At 44.8% G+C, this 16,494-nt stretch overlaps 1 protein-coding gene across 1 annotated transcript in view; it reads left to right on the top strand.

The window, feature by feature from the left end:
* Positions 1–16,494, top strand: part of LOC101068729 (ras-related GTP-binding protein D) — a 29,536-nt gene that overhangs the window by 1,017 nt on the left and 12,025 nt on the right. Inside the window, 3 exon segments of the mRNA XM_074084907.1 lie at positions 75–274; positions 355–469; positions 995–1,137. Coding sequence (XP_073941008.1) covers positions 75–274; positions 355–469; positions 995–1,137 — 458 coding nt within the window.

The following is a 16,494-nucleotide window of genomic DNA, read 5'->3' as shown; positions in this document are numbered from 1 at the left end:
CCACACATCTGTTGCTCACTGTTACGCTTAGCATCCTGCCATGTCACTTGGTGTCTCTGTCTTGGTGCTGGCAGGATGACTACGTGGAGGCTGTAAGCAGACTGCATCTGACTGTGACCCGAGCCTACAAAGTAAACACAAACATCAACTTCGAGGTATTCATTCATAAAGTAGACGGCCTCTCTGACGACCACAAGATCCAGAAACAGAGAGACATTCACAGACGGGCCAATGATGACCTGGTGGACGCCGGCTTGCAGTCAATAAACCTGAGGTGAGGATCGCCCGGTACAGATCACCGGCACAAGCTGTAGGGTCACCTTCAGCTGAAGCATCTTCTGGTCATTTTCACAGCTTCTATTTGACCAGCATATATGACCACTCTATATTCGAGGCTTTCAGCAAAGTGGTCCAGAAGCTGATCCCACAACTGCCAACGCTGGAAAACCTGCTCAACATTTTCATCTCAGTAAGTGAAAAACGAGACCCTGGGCTTTCTTTGTCTTCTCCTGCCAATGGCAAGAGAGCAAATTGGTGCACTGAAGTCATGTGACGTTTTCCCTGAGAACTTGATGTGTTAGCTTCTGCCTGTGCTTCACCGTCCTGCCGCTAGGTAGCAGTGCACCACGGACGGAAGAGGTTCGTTGGGCTCAAGAAAACGAGCAGAAAATCTCCTTTTAATTCATATTTCACAATTTCCTTTCCTAAAGTGTCACCTGATCCACCTGATTCATTTGGATTCAGAAAAAAAAAAACATTGATTTTTTAAAATTATTTTATTGAAAGTTTTCTTGAACAAATGACATTTCTTTCTTGACGTCTGCGTTCTGTTGATGCCGTACATAAAGCTGCAGAATAATAGTTGCGGATCGGTGCAGTTTTGTCTTCTGGACACAAAAAGGATGGACATAATCGCTTCTCAAAATGACACCATGAGCTTGTGTAGCTGACGTTTAACGAAGGCTGCAATGATCAGTCACGTCTGCTCCCTCAGAATTCCTGCATCGAGAAGGCCTTCCTGTTTGACGTGCTCAGCAAGATTTACATCGCCACAGACAGTAGTCCAGTGGACATGTCCACCTATGAGCTGTGCTGTGACATGATTGATGTGGTCATCGACATCTCCTGCATCTACGGGTAAGCTGATCCCTAAAACCTCCTAAAATCCTCCTGCTGCTCCTCCACACACAGGGAGAACGTTGGTAAAAGGTTGAAGAGAACAGGTCTTCCTTTGTGTGGACCATTCAATAAAATGGAGAAAAGCCAAATTATTTAAACCGGACCCTTAAATTGCACCATTTGACTGGAATGTGAAAAGATGAAATGTTTGTTGCTCCCTAAATCCACAGCACTAACCGAAATCCTAACCACCAAGTCCTGCTCTGTTGAAACGCAACCATTCATCTCAACTCAACATCCCAGCAGAGCAGAGAGGAACCAAACTGTTAAATACAGCTTTGACCTGAGTCTTCAGGCTCTTTCGGTGATGCTTGAGGTTCCAACCTGGCGTCCTTCCCTTTCTTCTAAAGCTCATTCTACGTTCTAACTGGAGTCCACCTGTGGTTGATTCACCTGGCTGCACACAATTAACGGGAAAACACACGGCCGTCTGTACGGACACAAAGGCAGTAAAGAACAAACGAGGAGGACAGAAGAACTGTTCACAGAGATCAGTTGAGTCAGGGAACGGATCTGGGGACAATTTAATGGACTGAGGGTTTCAAAGGTGACCACCATCCTTCTGACATGGCTGACGTTTGGACCAACCAGGACTCTTCCCACAAGTAGGAGATCAAACAGAAGCAAGCTGGGGTCTTGTTAGGGGACAGGGTCAGCACCAGTCCAACCTTGGTCAGAGCACTGGGATCTAGCACGGGTTCCAACTGTTGCATCTGAAGGAAAGCGTGCGCCATCCGCCACCTGCTCTCCCATCACCACAGTGCAGGACCATCATGGCAGAAACCATGGAACAGGCTGAACGAGGACCTTTGACTTGGCCAGAGTTTCACCGTCTCACAGGACAATGGTTGGTCCAGCTGCATCCACTCAAGTGCCAGAGCTGCACTTGAGGGAAAATGTGAATTTCGCTGTGCACGTGTGATCCCAGTGGACGAGGTCGGATCTGCACCACATCCCCGCTTCAATTATCGCTGTGGCTGAGAGTGTAAATGAGAACCAAATCCAGACTTTCTGTGGGCCAGAGATAAACTAGATTATCTGGGCTCACCTCTGAAACCGTGACCTACACTCACCTATGCATCCTTTTCTATAAAGGTTAATAAATGCGGTAAAATCACCTTTTCAAACAGACTTGTGACTGCCAGGAACTTTACATTTGCATTTCCATTCAGAGGCACTGACTGGTTCTGGCTTCATGTTCTCTCTCGTAGAGAATGCTGTCCCTCAAACCATCCTAGTGGTGGTTCATTACTGTTTGAGGACCTTGTGTCTGTGCTGAGTCTGCTGTGTGTGTGTGTGTGTGTGTGTGTGTGTGTGTGGTGTTCAGTCTCTGGTGAATTTTGCTCATTTCTTAATGAGTTCTGAAATGAGCATGAAAGGAGTGTTTCATGAGTTGTATTTGTCAGTCAAATTTGCTCGTCCGTCCATCTGTCTCTCCATCTGTCCCTGTCTTTAGGGGACCATGGTCTTCCTTGGGCAGTTAGAAACATCTGATTTTTTTTAGAGTTATTATTGTAGCAGATGCAGGGGTGTCCATGGAGGGAATTCTGGCACCTCTTACGTCTAGGATAATTCCAGAGATGTACCAAAGTGAAAAACTGTAATCCAGCTATAATTTATAATTTACATACTCAAAATTTGACTCATCAGAATTCTTTCCTTGTCCCAGTTTACTTGCAAGGGAGAAAATTCCATAATGGACAGGAATGTGTCTATCTCTAGGTAGACTAGATAGCGATAAGCATCTATTTGGGGGCAAGTAGGGCCCCATTTCTGGTTGACCTATAACAAACACCTGGAGAGAGGAGGAAGAACGGCCCAACAACAGCAAGAAGGATCGTGAGACCGCTTTGTTCATCTCCTACATAACGTATGTGATACTTATTGTGCAGACAAGATGCAGGCTATTCTAGGTTGTGCACATGCTCCGATGAAGGCCTATACACGTTGGAGAAGTTCAAATTCTAATCACATTATCAGCTAAAACGGTCACATAAGGAGAACTCCGATAGTAGACCGACACGTTTACATGAGCATCAGTTGTCCAGTTACAGTCTGATTAGTGCACTCATTGGTTTTGTGTAAACTTTATGTCTGTTCTCCTATTTGCAACCTGTCAGGCTGGGTAGAGAGAGGTGAAGCAGAGAAGGGTATGATAACTCTACTTTTCTTGTTCTACTTTGTTATAAAGCTTTTTTCTCTTGTTTAGTTGGGGAAGTGACAGCCCCAGCCTGGCCAGCCCTGCAACCCCCCTTACCATTCATCGCTACGTGGGTTAACCCTTTCCCTTGGTTTTTTCACCCTCGCAAAATCTTACTCGGACATTTTGGAACTATTGTGCTTCGCATCTTGTGGTCTCTGTTACAATACGTGGTTGTCCAGGACCCGAACGCAGGCAAGACGCAGTGATGAAAGGTCCAAAATAGGTTTTATTAAACAAACACAAAAGGACAGTCCTCCTGGACTGCCGGGAAGCAACAGATCTTACTCCGGGTGTGCACAAAAAGCTCCAGCATGGAGCCACAAAAATCACCAAAATCTTCAAAAACCAACAAAGTCACCAGAAACATCAAAATCACACAACAATCCTCCGACACCGGTAGGCCGACGTCTTAGTCCTTAAATAGGCGGCTGATCGCGGATGGCCTGCAGGTGCGCCAACCGGTGGCCGGAGCATGGCTCCACCACGCCCCCTGCAGGAAAAACGCAACCGGGAAGCCTGGACCCCAACAGTCTCTGAGCCAAATGGTGTGTCTGTGCGATTATTTGGACTGAGGCATATTTAAGGGCTCGCCCACTTCTCATGCGCTCTGTATTGCGGTTTGTTCGTTGCTGGTGGGCTTCGTGTGTTGGGCCGTGGTTAGTGTTATTGTCAGGGAGCAGGCAAATAGGCTGAGGGATGCAGACTGTGGCAGCATTTACATTGTGTGCTCCACACCTTGTTTTTAGTTTGTTTTGCTGCCTTTTGTGCCTTTGAGCGTGTTTAGGCTCCTGAGTTGCAAACTTTATCATAATGCATCCTTTTTTTTTACCAGGAAACGTGTTGGATAGTGGCTGATGTTTTTGTCGGCTGAATTTTTTCGTTGGTGTGATCGGATTGTGACTTTGTGAAGATAGACTTTAATCTGGGGACTTGGTTGAAATTGCCACTTTAGAACTGTTGTTTCCAAACAATGGCGTAAAGCCTGTGCTGAATTTGGGTGCAGGTATTACAAACTAGCCACAGGCACTCAGAAAATAGTATTTTACCCATCCCCAGGCTTACCAAGCTGACAAGGCATTATAAAGAGTCAGTCTGAACAGCTGGCCTATCTCACAGGGGATCTAGGATATGGCTTTGAACCTGAGATTGATTACCAAGAGTTAAATGGACTTTTTACATTTTACATCCCAGCGGTGCATGTGCAAACATACATAAATGTTTTGAAGAAATGAAATGAAAAATGTTTGAAAAAATAGTACAGTGTTCATCCAAACCCATTCTAACTCTAGAGGAGTCAACCAGTTTAGGGCAAAGAGTTCCAGCCTATTCTGCACTGGGAGAGCTACATGCGCTAACTGATGGACCACTTGTATGCACTGTCTGCCACCAGTAGTCTGAGGAACTCTGCAGACAGGTCAGAATTTTGACACCAGACATCGCATTTTCGAACCATTGAAGCAGTGTGGAAGAACTATCCAGCACTTTACAAGCATTTAAGATCTGCACCCGAAGATCCCTCCCATGGTTGCGCTACGAAACAAACACACAGTAGACTTACCATGTGCACATCTTCACATGTGGTTGTGAACAACCTGGGCATCATGTGCGACGGTTGCAAGAATTATCCGCGCTCTCAATCGAGACTCAAAAACAAGGAGTTACCATCATACCGGGTACATTTCAGGGTACTCAAGGCCATTTTGGGTAGACCGGTTTGCCACAATGAACTGAACAAACGGGGAATTGAGGAAGATTCCCTGCATGGCACCACACTGGAGTCCACCTGAAGCAGATTTTCCCAACTGTGGACAAAAACTCGATGCACTGTAAGACCAGCTGTCAGATCAAACTGGAGCTAACAGGTTCATTGAGGAGCTGAAGAAGCTTTATTCAGTACTCGCCCTCGGATGCAGGTGCCCTGTATGGAGAGACTGCGGTCGAGTTGCTGAGTCAGCGCTTTTGCATTGGGAACCCATGCGGACCTCATATGGGCCTCAAGAAAGTCCAGACTGTGATGGAGAATCACCTGATGGACTGAGTTGTAGCTGTCAATGGCATTCCTATTGCAATTGCTGAATGTGAGCGTAGATTTCCTCCCCAAACCGTGTCTGTCTGCTCACATCCACTCCAGTCTCGTATGTGAGCTCGGAGGTGGCCCAAGGACAGGGAACTGCTACAGACAGAACCCAAAACAGACAGGAGGAGAACCAGTATTTAGGGTTAGGAAGATTTGTGCGATTTATTGTAATCTGTGAACTGTTGTTTTTTTAACTTTTTTTTATATGCTGCTCAAAAAAATTAGAGGAACACTTCGAAAAACATCAGATCTAAATTGGGGGAAATCTGAATATCTTTCCTGATAAAAAATAGGTGATGTATTAGTAACAAAATTATGCCACATAATTTGATAGAAATGAAAATTATCACCCTGTAGAGGGGGAAATCAAAGACACCCCAAAAATGAAAGTGAGAAAATGATGCAGCAGACTGGTTCATTTTGCCAAAATGTCATTGTAGCAACTCAAAATGATTCTCAGTAGTTTGTGTGGCCCCCACATGCTTGTATGCATGCCTGACAACGTCGGGGCATGCTCCTAATGAGACAACGTATGGTGTCCTGGGGGATCTCCTCCCGGATCTGGACCAGGGCATCACTGAGCTCCTGGACAGTCTGAGAATCAACCTGGAAGCGCCGGATGGACCTAAACATAACGTCCCAGAGGTGTTCTATTGGGTTTAGGTCAGGTGAACGTGGGGGGCAGTCAATGGTATCAGTTCCTTCATCCTCCAGGAACTGCCTGCATAATCTAGCCACATGAGGTCAGGCATTGTCGCAGACCAGGAGGAACCCAGGTTCCACTGCACCAGCGTAGGTTCTGACAACGGGTCCAAGGATTTCATCCCAATACCTAATAGCAGCCAGGGTGCCATTATCTCCAGACCCTTTCAAGTCTGTCACATGTTTTAGGTTGAACCTGCTCTCATCGGCCAGTGGCGTAGTTGCCAATTCTGTTGGTCTATGGCAAATGCTAATTGAGCTCTACTGTGCCAGGCAGTGAGCCCAGGGCCCACAACAGGACGTCAGGCCCTCAGGCCACCCACATTGAGCCTGTTTCTGATTGTTTGGTCAGAAACATTCACACCAGTGGCCTGCTGGAGGTCATTTTGTCCAGATCTCCTGGAGTAACTACCTGTCTCCTGGAATCTCCTCTATGCTCTTGAGACTGTGCTGGGAGACACAGACACAACCTTCTTTCAACAGCACATATTGATGTGCCATCCTGGAGGAGTTGGACTACTTGTGCAACCTCTGTAGCGTCCAGGTACCACACCATGCTATCAACAGAGATGTTGATCCAAGCCGAATGAATAACTACAGCAGTAGAAAGCCAGTCAGTAAAAAAAATCAGCCAAAAGAGATGAGGAGGGAAAGAAAGTCTCATCACTCCCTGGCAACCACTTTCTCAAGGATCTTAGACCAAAGGGGGGTCGGAGGTCAGCCTGTAGTTAGTTAACTCTTCTTCAGCTAGAGTCGTTTTTTATACTCAAGGTTTAGTTACAACTACCTTAAAACCCTGAGGTACCGAAGCTCATCCTAGAGACAGACTGATTATGTCTAGCAGGGAGGTGCTAATAAATGAAAAGATCCACCTCAGCTGTGGCGTTGGGATGGGGTCTCAGAGAAAGGTTGATGGTTTGGATGAAGACATGAGTGAGGAGAGTTCTGAAAGGCTAATGGGACTAAGACAGTCCAGGCAACTGTTGGTTGGATTGTATCTGAGATGAGTTCGAGTTTGGAATCAGAGTTGACAGAGGTCAGATCCTGGCAGATCTTTTCCTGAATGTTGAAAATGCTGTCATTGAAAAAGCTCAAGAAATGGATACTAGTTAAGGGGATGGTGGATCCAGTGATGCTTTGGCTCTCGTTAGATTGGCTGCAATGCTGACAAGAAAACCCGAGCAGTTCTTTTTATTTCCTCTATTCATTTGGAGTTGTGAGTTGTTCTAGCATTGCACAGTGCTTTTCTCTATGTGTTCAGGCTCTCTTTCCAGGCTGAGTGAGAATCCTCTACCTTGGTGGAGCACCATTTCCTTTCTTCTTACTGTCATGTTTGTTTTAATTTGTGAGTTTCAGAATTAAACCAGTGAGCAAATTTATTTGTTTATAAGTTTCTTTTAAGGGGTGCAGCAGAGGCCAGAGCCTTGGCTGGAACTGCTGCCTGAAACTTACTCTTGGCACAATGAGGTAACTACTGAGAGACAACATTTTTCATGCGGCTTGTAATCTTGTGTGACTGGGTCGAGTTGATTAATTTAGAATAGGGGTGCTCAACACATCGATCGTGATCTACCAGTCGATTACCAAGGTATTATTGGTAGATTGTGTGACAATAAAAAAACTAGACGTCGGCCTATCATCCATCCCGTCACTTGACTGATCTAATGGGCAGCCAGTCAGATGACATCTGAATTTTTTGACACTTGGGTCACTGTGCATGCGCAAACAACGGCTCTAAGTGCAGCAAAGCTAACAAGCTAGTCAGATTGTTACCGCTAATTCATTTTTTCCTCTTAAACTTAAGAAAGGGTATTAAAATGAGTGGGTGAGCTTGACCAAGTTAGAAGAATAAAACTTTCAGACAGAATGGGAGGAGGACTTTTTTTTCCATGATGACATTTTCAAAGTGCATTTGTCTCATCTGCCAGTCTACCATGGCAATACCAAAGAAGGGACACATGGAGCAGCATTTTCGGACTGTTCATGGAAAATATGACACCGAATTCCTGCGGAAAGCGAGCTGGGAAAGAGAAAGGGGAAGGAACTAAAGTCCCAGTTGTTGGGACAGTCTGGGCTATGCATCCCTGATGTGCATCTCCTTACATTACTTTACGATACGATACGGTTGATGATACAGTGTGATTTAATCATGATTTGAAAACAACACGGCTTCATTACAAAAATATTTGGTTCGATATTTGTGATACAAGAGTTTATTAGCCCACATCAGGTTTCTTACCTCAATATGATAATAAAGGCAATGAGAGGGATATATTTAATATTTGGCTGCTTTTAATGGAGCAAAGCCCTAATTCAGTATGTCCAGACAGCTGCTGCCTGCCAGGCATTTAGCTGACTAAATAGTAAATGAGTGTAACTTGCAGATTTTCAGTTCGAGCTGCTGGAAATGATCTTCTCACAAGACCGCTTAAGTGGAGTGACTGAGTGTAATATCGACAGGACTGCCTTCTATGAGGCAGGAAAATAATTTGTGTGTTAGAAACAGAGGTTTCCATGCCATGCGTTGACAGGTTCACAATGCTACTGACGTGCACAACAACCACAAAGTTTGTGTGCGTCTTGACAAGTTTACCTCCTTGCTTGAAAAACCCCAAATATTGCCCCACGTGTGTTTGTGTATTTTTTGCAGAATAAATATCTCCGTGCTGCTAACGTTGCTCTCGGCCTCTGGTTTTCTCCATGCTTAAGAAGCGATGGTGCATTCAGTTTGACTTGGAAACACCATAAGGCAGCGCACACCATTGCACATGCCGTTTGCTTGACATTACCTCATTAACCATTAATTGCTAATTAGGGAGGATCCCCCTCAAAACTCAGCTTATCTTGGAGTTGCCAGGGTTTCCACAAGTAGAAGAGGGGCTAGAGCCTCCAGTTCTCTGCGACAGCTCCCAGTCTGGATCTGGGAGGTGGACGCAGCTTCAATGTTTCAGACTAGACTTAAAACCTTAAAACCTTTTTGATCCGCCTCACAATTGGGGCCAACACAGAAATGCTGTGTTCTGCTGTATAGGCTCACATTGCTGGGTGCTCCTATAACGACACCCCCGCCCTAATATATATTCATCTCATGCGGAGGTCCATATTCCTGTCATGGACCAGCTCTCTGCATGAGGACACCTGAAAATTACCCTGGGACCAGGGTCTTCTTTTCTTATGCTGTACATTAGGGATGTCCATGTTTCTGCACATGTGGCATCTACTGCACGTTTGTCCATCCCAGGGGGAGAAAGATCCCTCATCCGTGGCTGTCCTTCAGGCTTCTTCTCTTTCATTAAAAAGGGTATTTCCTGCCCTGGTTTGAGGGCCTGGTTTCAGTTACCCAGCTCCCCTGCTACTAGTGATTTGCTAACTATGTGCTAGCATCTGTGCTAACACTTGTTCCATGCCACTTTTCTAACTCAGTCAGCCCCACCTCTAATGTTACGTTTAAACTACACTTCTTACAAGCACCATTACCACTAAAAGGAACAAATGAGTAACTAAGCATTTGACACATTGAGTGGAGGAGTGGAATGCGTGGGGGAGAAACCATGCTAATGAGAGCTAGCAGGACGGCTAAACGCTAAACAAGCAGTGGAATCAATTAAAATGCCTGTTGCAGAAGGTGGGGAGCTTTTGTGCTGGTTAGTTACAGACTTCAGATAGAATTAGGTGCAAGATTTGACAAGTTTTTGAGAAGTTTTCTGGAAATTACGCTCTAAATTCTAAGAACTATCAACAGCAATTGCATTAAAGTAAAACAGGAAAGTTTAAAAAGTTGAAGGATCAGCTTATTTTTGAGCAAAACTAACCAGTCACTCTCTCCTCTTTTGAGCTTGCTGTTTCAGAAGGTCAGACTTAGAGAATGTCTTCTGAATACTTTGTAAAATCACTAATGTGCTTGTGCATAAAAAACACCACCTCATGTGTCTGAGCAAGACAAAGACGCGTTGTAATCCAAATTGTAGTCCCATAGTCATTTCAGCACAAATCTTTTGATACGCCCATGACATTCCTCTTGCTCGTCGACTAGAGATAATACATTCGCACTGACAATTGTACTGTTTTTCTGGCCAGGCTTGTCAACATTTTGTGGCAAATCAAACCAGGGTATTTCACCACGGCCCACCAAAAGGCCGATACCCTGTCCTGTAGTTTCATGGATGCATGAATAATTCCTTTGTGTTGTTCACCATCTTAGGGTGGGGGTGTGGTGTGTGGCCAGGCATGAATTGGTCCTGATTATTGCACTTGTGGTGCTGCTGTTGGTTTTTTCCTCTTCGCCCTCTCTGTTTCTCTCTCCACAGGTGGGCAATCAATTGCCTCTCAGGTCGGGTATAAAGAGGGGAGGAAGCCCACTTTCTTCTTCTGGAGCAGCAGCAGGGGACTTACCCCCTTTGAACAGCAGTGAGCATATTTCCTGCTGACCATAAACACCCCTCTCCCCCCCCACCACCAATTTAAATTCATTTTTTGTGGTTCTTTTGGACCAAAAATCTTGTATGCACATTTTGGAATTTTTTTTGGGCATCCGTCCTATCTTTTGGGGTCATTGCCCAATTTTTTCAGCAGGCGTACTTGCATCAGTAATTGTTAAACTCAGAAATTGACTTGTTGATAGGACTATTTTCTGTCCATGTTTTCACATATTTAAGGTTGACCTCTGGTAGCACTTTCCTGCGACCGGTTACGTCTTTATGGCGCTTTCAGAGAAAATAGAAACAACTATATGCAAATGTGCGAGTACAACATCAGAAATAATAGAAGCATTAGAGAACATGTCCAGTTACCCATTGTTTGTTGCTCTGATACACACTGAATAGTTACAATACTTACCACAGTTTAAAATATTGCATGGGTATGGATGAAGGCCCCTGGATGTGAGCGTTTGTGGATGCAGTACCTGGCTCAAGGTAACCTCGGCAGTGCTCTGAGGATGTTCTGGCTAGTTTTGTTCACATTGGGCCTCGAGCCGAGAACCCTCTCCACCCTCCCTGTGACACTGAAAGGAATAAAGCGGTTAAGATAAAAGATATTGCTCAATTTTCCATCATGATGGCAAAAGTAGTGCCTTTGTTTGATCCACTTCTGTGCTGGACTGAGGATGTCTGAGCTGACTCCTTGTCTCTTGTCTTGTTTACTTGATATCAATTTGGGTTCTTGTTTGACCTTTTGACCTGATTCCCAGTATGCTGGGTCAGATCTGTTTGACTGGTACTTTTTTGCTGGGGGAACGATAGGTGATCCAGAGCGTGATGGAACAGGATGTGCTCATCAGACACTGGCACATCGCAGAAGAGTGCAAAGGACTTCAGTGGCAGCAGTTTCTGGCTTTATTGAGGAGACATTAAATTATATGGCCTTCATCTTTCATGTTGTCAGATCTCACTCTACTGAGAGTTGAGACAAAAATGAGAGAAATCCATGAAATATTTCACTCATATTGGTTCATCTCATAAAAATAACTGGCATGCATGGGCCCGGACGCTTATCAAAAGCAGCTGAATAAACTGCTCAAGTCAATGCTTGCAACGAAAAGGAGAGAGCCCCCTCACACTTCTAAGCACTCAAACAATGGTTTATTCCACCGAGGATCAGAATCCAAATCAAAATGAATGTGACAAATCTGGAGGCCAAACACCTTGTGGCGTGTGTCCAAGGGGGAAAAGAGAGCAGAGATCCAGGTCAGCAACCGTTGTCACTCTTTAACCACACCACCTCCCGGGTGCAGCCATCTGCCTTCCGACAGCATTCACAACACCTGGCCTGGCAACACTCGGAGACCATTCCTGGCGATCTACTGAAGAATGGCCCCAGAAACTATCCCGGTCTTGTTTTTTATATGATAAAGTGGTTTTGGGGAGGTGAGACATCCACATCATGGTGAGGGGTGCTCTTGTTCAGTGTGTATGACAAAAGCTGCATATGACCCCTGACCTTTGTCCCATCTCTGCCAACATTATCAAGTGCTGGAAAGGACATTAGCCATGTCGGCAAACCCAGATTTTCTGTTTGATTTTTTCACATGAGGGATTGGAAAACCCGAATCCACCGCTTATACGGCCGCAAACTCAAGCAGTCCAATCGTGACATGCGTTTACAGGCACCGAGCTTTTTTCAGAGCTTCAGCATTTTGACATATGCGGTTGTTAAATTTCTCCCAAACAACTGAAAAAGAAAAGTTGTATTCCTGCCTGTGCTGTCAACCATCCAACAAAGGTGGAAGTGGCTCAATATTTATTTTGGATACTTCCCTGTGCTCAGAAGGGACCGTCTCTGTCTCTGGGAGTTGTCTTGTGGGCTCAGCAACACACATGTTCCTGCATTTCAGGAGAGAGTGGTAAGAAAGAAACATACCTCAAAGATGAGTGCTGCTGCCCCCCTTCCTCAGCAGATCAAAGACTGGTGGGAGCAGTTGGTGCTCAGAGTTCACAGATCAGGAATGGAAGAAAAACTTTCACCATATTATGGGCTGTGATGGACAGGTATTTAGGCTTTGGGATGAGAAGTTCAATCATGTGAATCGTTGTTGCTCTGTACAAATTGGGCAGCTGTGCCAAATATAGTGGTGTTGCAAATTAATTTTGAATAAGTAAGAGTGTCGCCAGAAACATGGTGAGAGGAGCCATTTTTGGTTTTGTGTCATACCAGAAGTCCACAGTAGGTGGCGAGCTGTACTGTGTGTGTGTGTGTGTGTGAGGGGGTGGGGGGGGAGGACACCGTGTGTTGTTTAAAGTGTGAGAGAATTTTTCTTTGATTTTTCACCTCAAATTACAGATAACAACTAGTTTGAAGAAGGTTGTGTATTTGTCACAAGCACAAGTCCATAAATAAATGGTGATCAGATACGATGGTCATATTTTTAATTCAGTTATTGGACTTGGAAGATGAAGTGTCAACTACCACAATTGCCCGCACAGCAGCACCACAGGGACTCAGGTTCCTTTTGTTTTATTTCGATAAGAGCTGATTTAACAAGTTGCTACAAGGCTGATTAAACAGCCGATCGGCGCACCAGATGACACGGAGGCCAATTTTGACCTTGTATCCTTGACATCACCCTGGTGCATTGCCAAAAACAATAATAAGAAAAAACAATGATGAGGAAGAAGGTAAGCTTGAATAAATGGGATTTTTTTTACAACTGTAGTTTCTACATGTGTAGTTGTGGAGTTTGTCACACAGGACTTTTTGTTCTGCTCTGTTGCTGCGAGCTGTATCTGTGTACACATCAGTGTGTTAATGAATATTAAACAGTTCATGTTGTGTTGTGATGCTTATAAAATACAAAAGAAGGCAGGCAGCAGCCAAGTTTCTGGTTTGTGTACCGGTATTTGCATACATGGACAGGATGAATGAAGAGAGGAGGCAGTCTTTGCTAGCATGCTGCATCTGGAACACAGCGCAGTGCTCACCAGCACTCATTTTGCTAAGCTTGTCCAGACCGTCTAGAAGATATTCCTCAGGTCAGATAACACAACGGTACCAGAATGAATAAGATCAACATAACACATGGTCTGAGTCTTGTGGACCTTTGTAGCCCCACATTGGTGGACGAGTGGTCTGATTTCTTCCGACAGCCCCCAGACCAGTGATCAACTATGCCTGCACTTGCGTAGTAACCTTGAAGGCTGAGCAACCAGGCATCCTAGAGCCGGCCTAATTCCACACATAGAAGGATCTAGTACAGGCTACTGTCACCTTAACTCACTGGACAACCACCTCAGATGCGTGTCAGACTTTGGCTGCCTACATCGCAAAGGACATGGACCCAGAGAGACACTTTCATGAGCAAACTAAAGGCAATACGAAGGCACCAGCATGGCTGCCATGGCTGCAAGCTCTGGTGTGCCAAGACTCTGATAGACATGGTTGACATTCATGGGATGGCTGATAATTCCATCACACACAGCTGGTACATGTCGGTCGAGATGGATTGGCCAGCTCTTAATGAAATGAGCCCCTGTCTGGGAAGCCCTGCGTGGTCAGCACCTGTATGGGCACAGGTAGGAGCTGGCTCCTGGCTGAGTCATGCTCCAAGTATGGCCCCAGCTCCACAGTTCTGTGAGGACTGTTCTTGGGTCCCTAAAGCAGCTGATGAAACAGTCATGGTCCTGAGCCAAAACCTCATCTCAGTCTCTTTAAACTCTTTCTCTGCTCACTGTTCCGTTAGCAACATCTTCTACAGCGTTCTATCTTCAACGCTGCCATTGCTGTTGACACACCATTTCACCCACACTTTTATATCCCATCATGTAATTGGCTGAGTTAATTGTTCATGTGTTTATCACTAATGTGAACATCACCCTCAGGTATACCCTTTTTAACATTAATAACAGTTTCCCAGCATCACCACTGGGGGTACCAACAGTTCCAAAGCACTAGAAACACACGTAGGCCAACCACCAAGTGGGTGTGGCAGCATTTCTAACAACAGGAAGATGGAAAATTGTACAGTTTTGTTCATCTACTTAATTTCTGTGCTGCTTAATGTGCAGATCAGACGCACAGCCTCCCTCGTGGTCATGGGGAGTTTTTCCTTGCCACTGTTGCTTGTCTGGGGTTAGGCCCTGGGATTCTGGAAAGCGCCTTTAAACAATTTTGATTGTATAAGACGCTATATAAATAAAGATTGATTTGATTGATTTGATTTGATTTGATTTGATTTGATTGATTTGATTTGATTTGATTTGATTTGATTTGATTTGATTTGATTGATTTGATTTGATTTGATTGATTTGATTTGATTTGATGGTGATTTTGAGAGACAGACGAGAATACAGTATGCTTATGCTGGCTATCTTGATGGTTTTGTTCCGGGTCATATCTCAGAACAGAGGCTGTGGAGCATGTGCACGTGTCATCTTGTTTAACTCCTGTTAAGGTCCATACGTGGAGAAGCAAATCGATGTGTGTCTTAGTTAGAGTACACTGATATGTGTCGGACTTGCGCCTTTACATGCACTTCAGTCGTCCAGTGACCTTGGATTGATAATTCCTTTTCTAGAGTGTCATGTGAAGTCCACGGTGATGGAAGGCAATCAACGGTACACTGTATTCTGTAAAAAATAAACATCAGATGTTAGGACACCAATCAGTGTACATAGCTGCCACTAGCAAATGTGAATCCTGAAGATGCCAAAAAGACAACAGCCACAGGGAGAAAGATGTGTTTTGACGAGTCACGATGAGAAGCATCAACACCTGCAGCCTGGGGATGAGCTGACCTCCTTAGTGAATACCCAAAGCAGCAGAAGCCTGATGAGGACAAGGAGGAACAAGAAATGGGAAATCAGTAAAGAGCAAGTCCCAGCATGACACCTCCCTGGGAAATAAAACCAACTAAATGCAGATACACACATATAGATATAAATTCTAAAGATAGAGTTTCAAAACCATTTTTAACATTGTACATTTTTGGAGCAACAAAGTAGTTTTGACATTTGTTGCCTTTTGTCTTGGCAACAGTAGAAGAATTCAAGGATTACAGTCATTAGCGTGCTAACAGCGTTTGAAAAATGCAGCCCACGTGAACAGTGTTTGCAGCCCTGTGGTGATGCGCCCTCTGGACCAGGCCAGGCTTGTTTGACCCAACTGCACCTGCTTGCGGCCTGAGCTGAACTAGAACACATTTGGCCTGAAGAACAGGAACATGTTTAACATGTCGCTGCTGTAAGCACCAGGAACGTTTCATGTCCCGATCACATGGAAAATACTGACATATTACAGATCATAACCTTCTATAAAGCTACAGTTCTAGAATCACATTATTGGTGATTAAATGTGTCCTAGACTATTCATGTAGAGTACACATTCCCACCATAAATTGTGGTATTGTGATATAATATGGAGTAGTCTGAATGCTTTGATTCACTAGACACACTGGGGCTGCTACAATCTCTGGCAGAAGCAGGACACAGATCCACCAGGAGATCTTTTTTAATGCAGAAACAGTTTCAGTTCACAAAGGAGTACTGTGTTCCATCAATCCAGGAAATAATCCCTTAGGTTGATAGTTCTCAGAGATGAATACACCTAAGGACGAGAAGAATTCATGCAACCGGTAACAGGCGGGGAGCAAGCTGAGACTTGGTCAAGCGGAAGGGAGACCAGTTCACCAGGTCGGGAACAGAACAGGCACATCAGGAACAGGCAGGGTCAAACCCGAGAAATCAGCCTGTCAAATAACATGGGAGAGTCCTGATGGAAGCAGCACCTGATGGAAGTGCCAGAAGAACATGGTTGACCTTTGTTTGAATGCACCAGCAATGAAGCGAAGTAAAGGTTCCCCAACAGACAGCTGAGGCAACTTTGACTGGGTCCTGCTAGAGCT

This window comes from Takifugu rubripes, chromosome 2 (genome assembly GCF_901000725.2).
Source record: "Takifugu rubripes chromosome 2, fTakRub1.2, whole genome shotgun sequence".
Lineage (NCBI taxonomy): Eukaryota > Metazoa > Chordata > Actinopteri > Tetraodontiformes > Tetraodontidae > Takifugu > Takifugu rubripes.
Note: the sequence above shows the minus strand (reverse complement) of the source record. Positions and strands in the feature narration are given on the sequence as shown.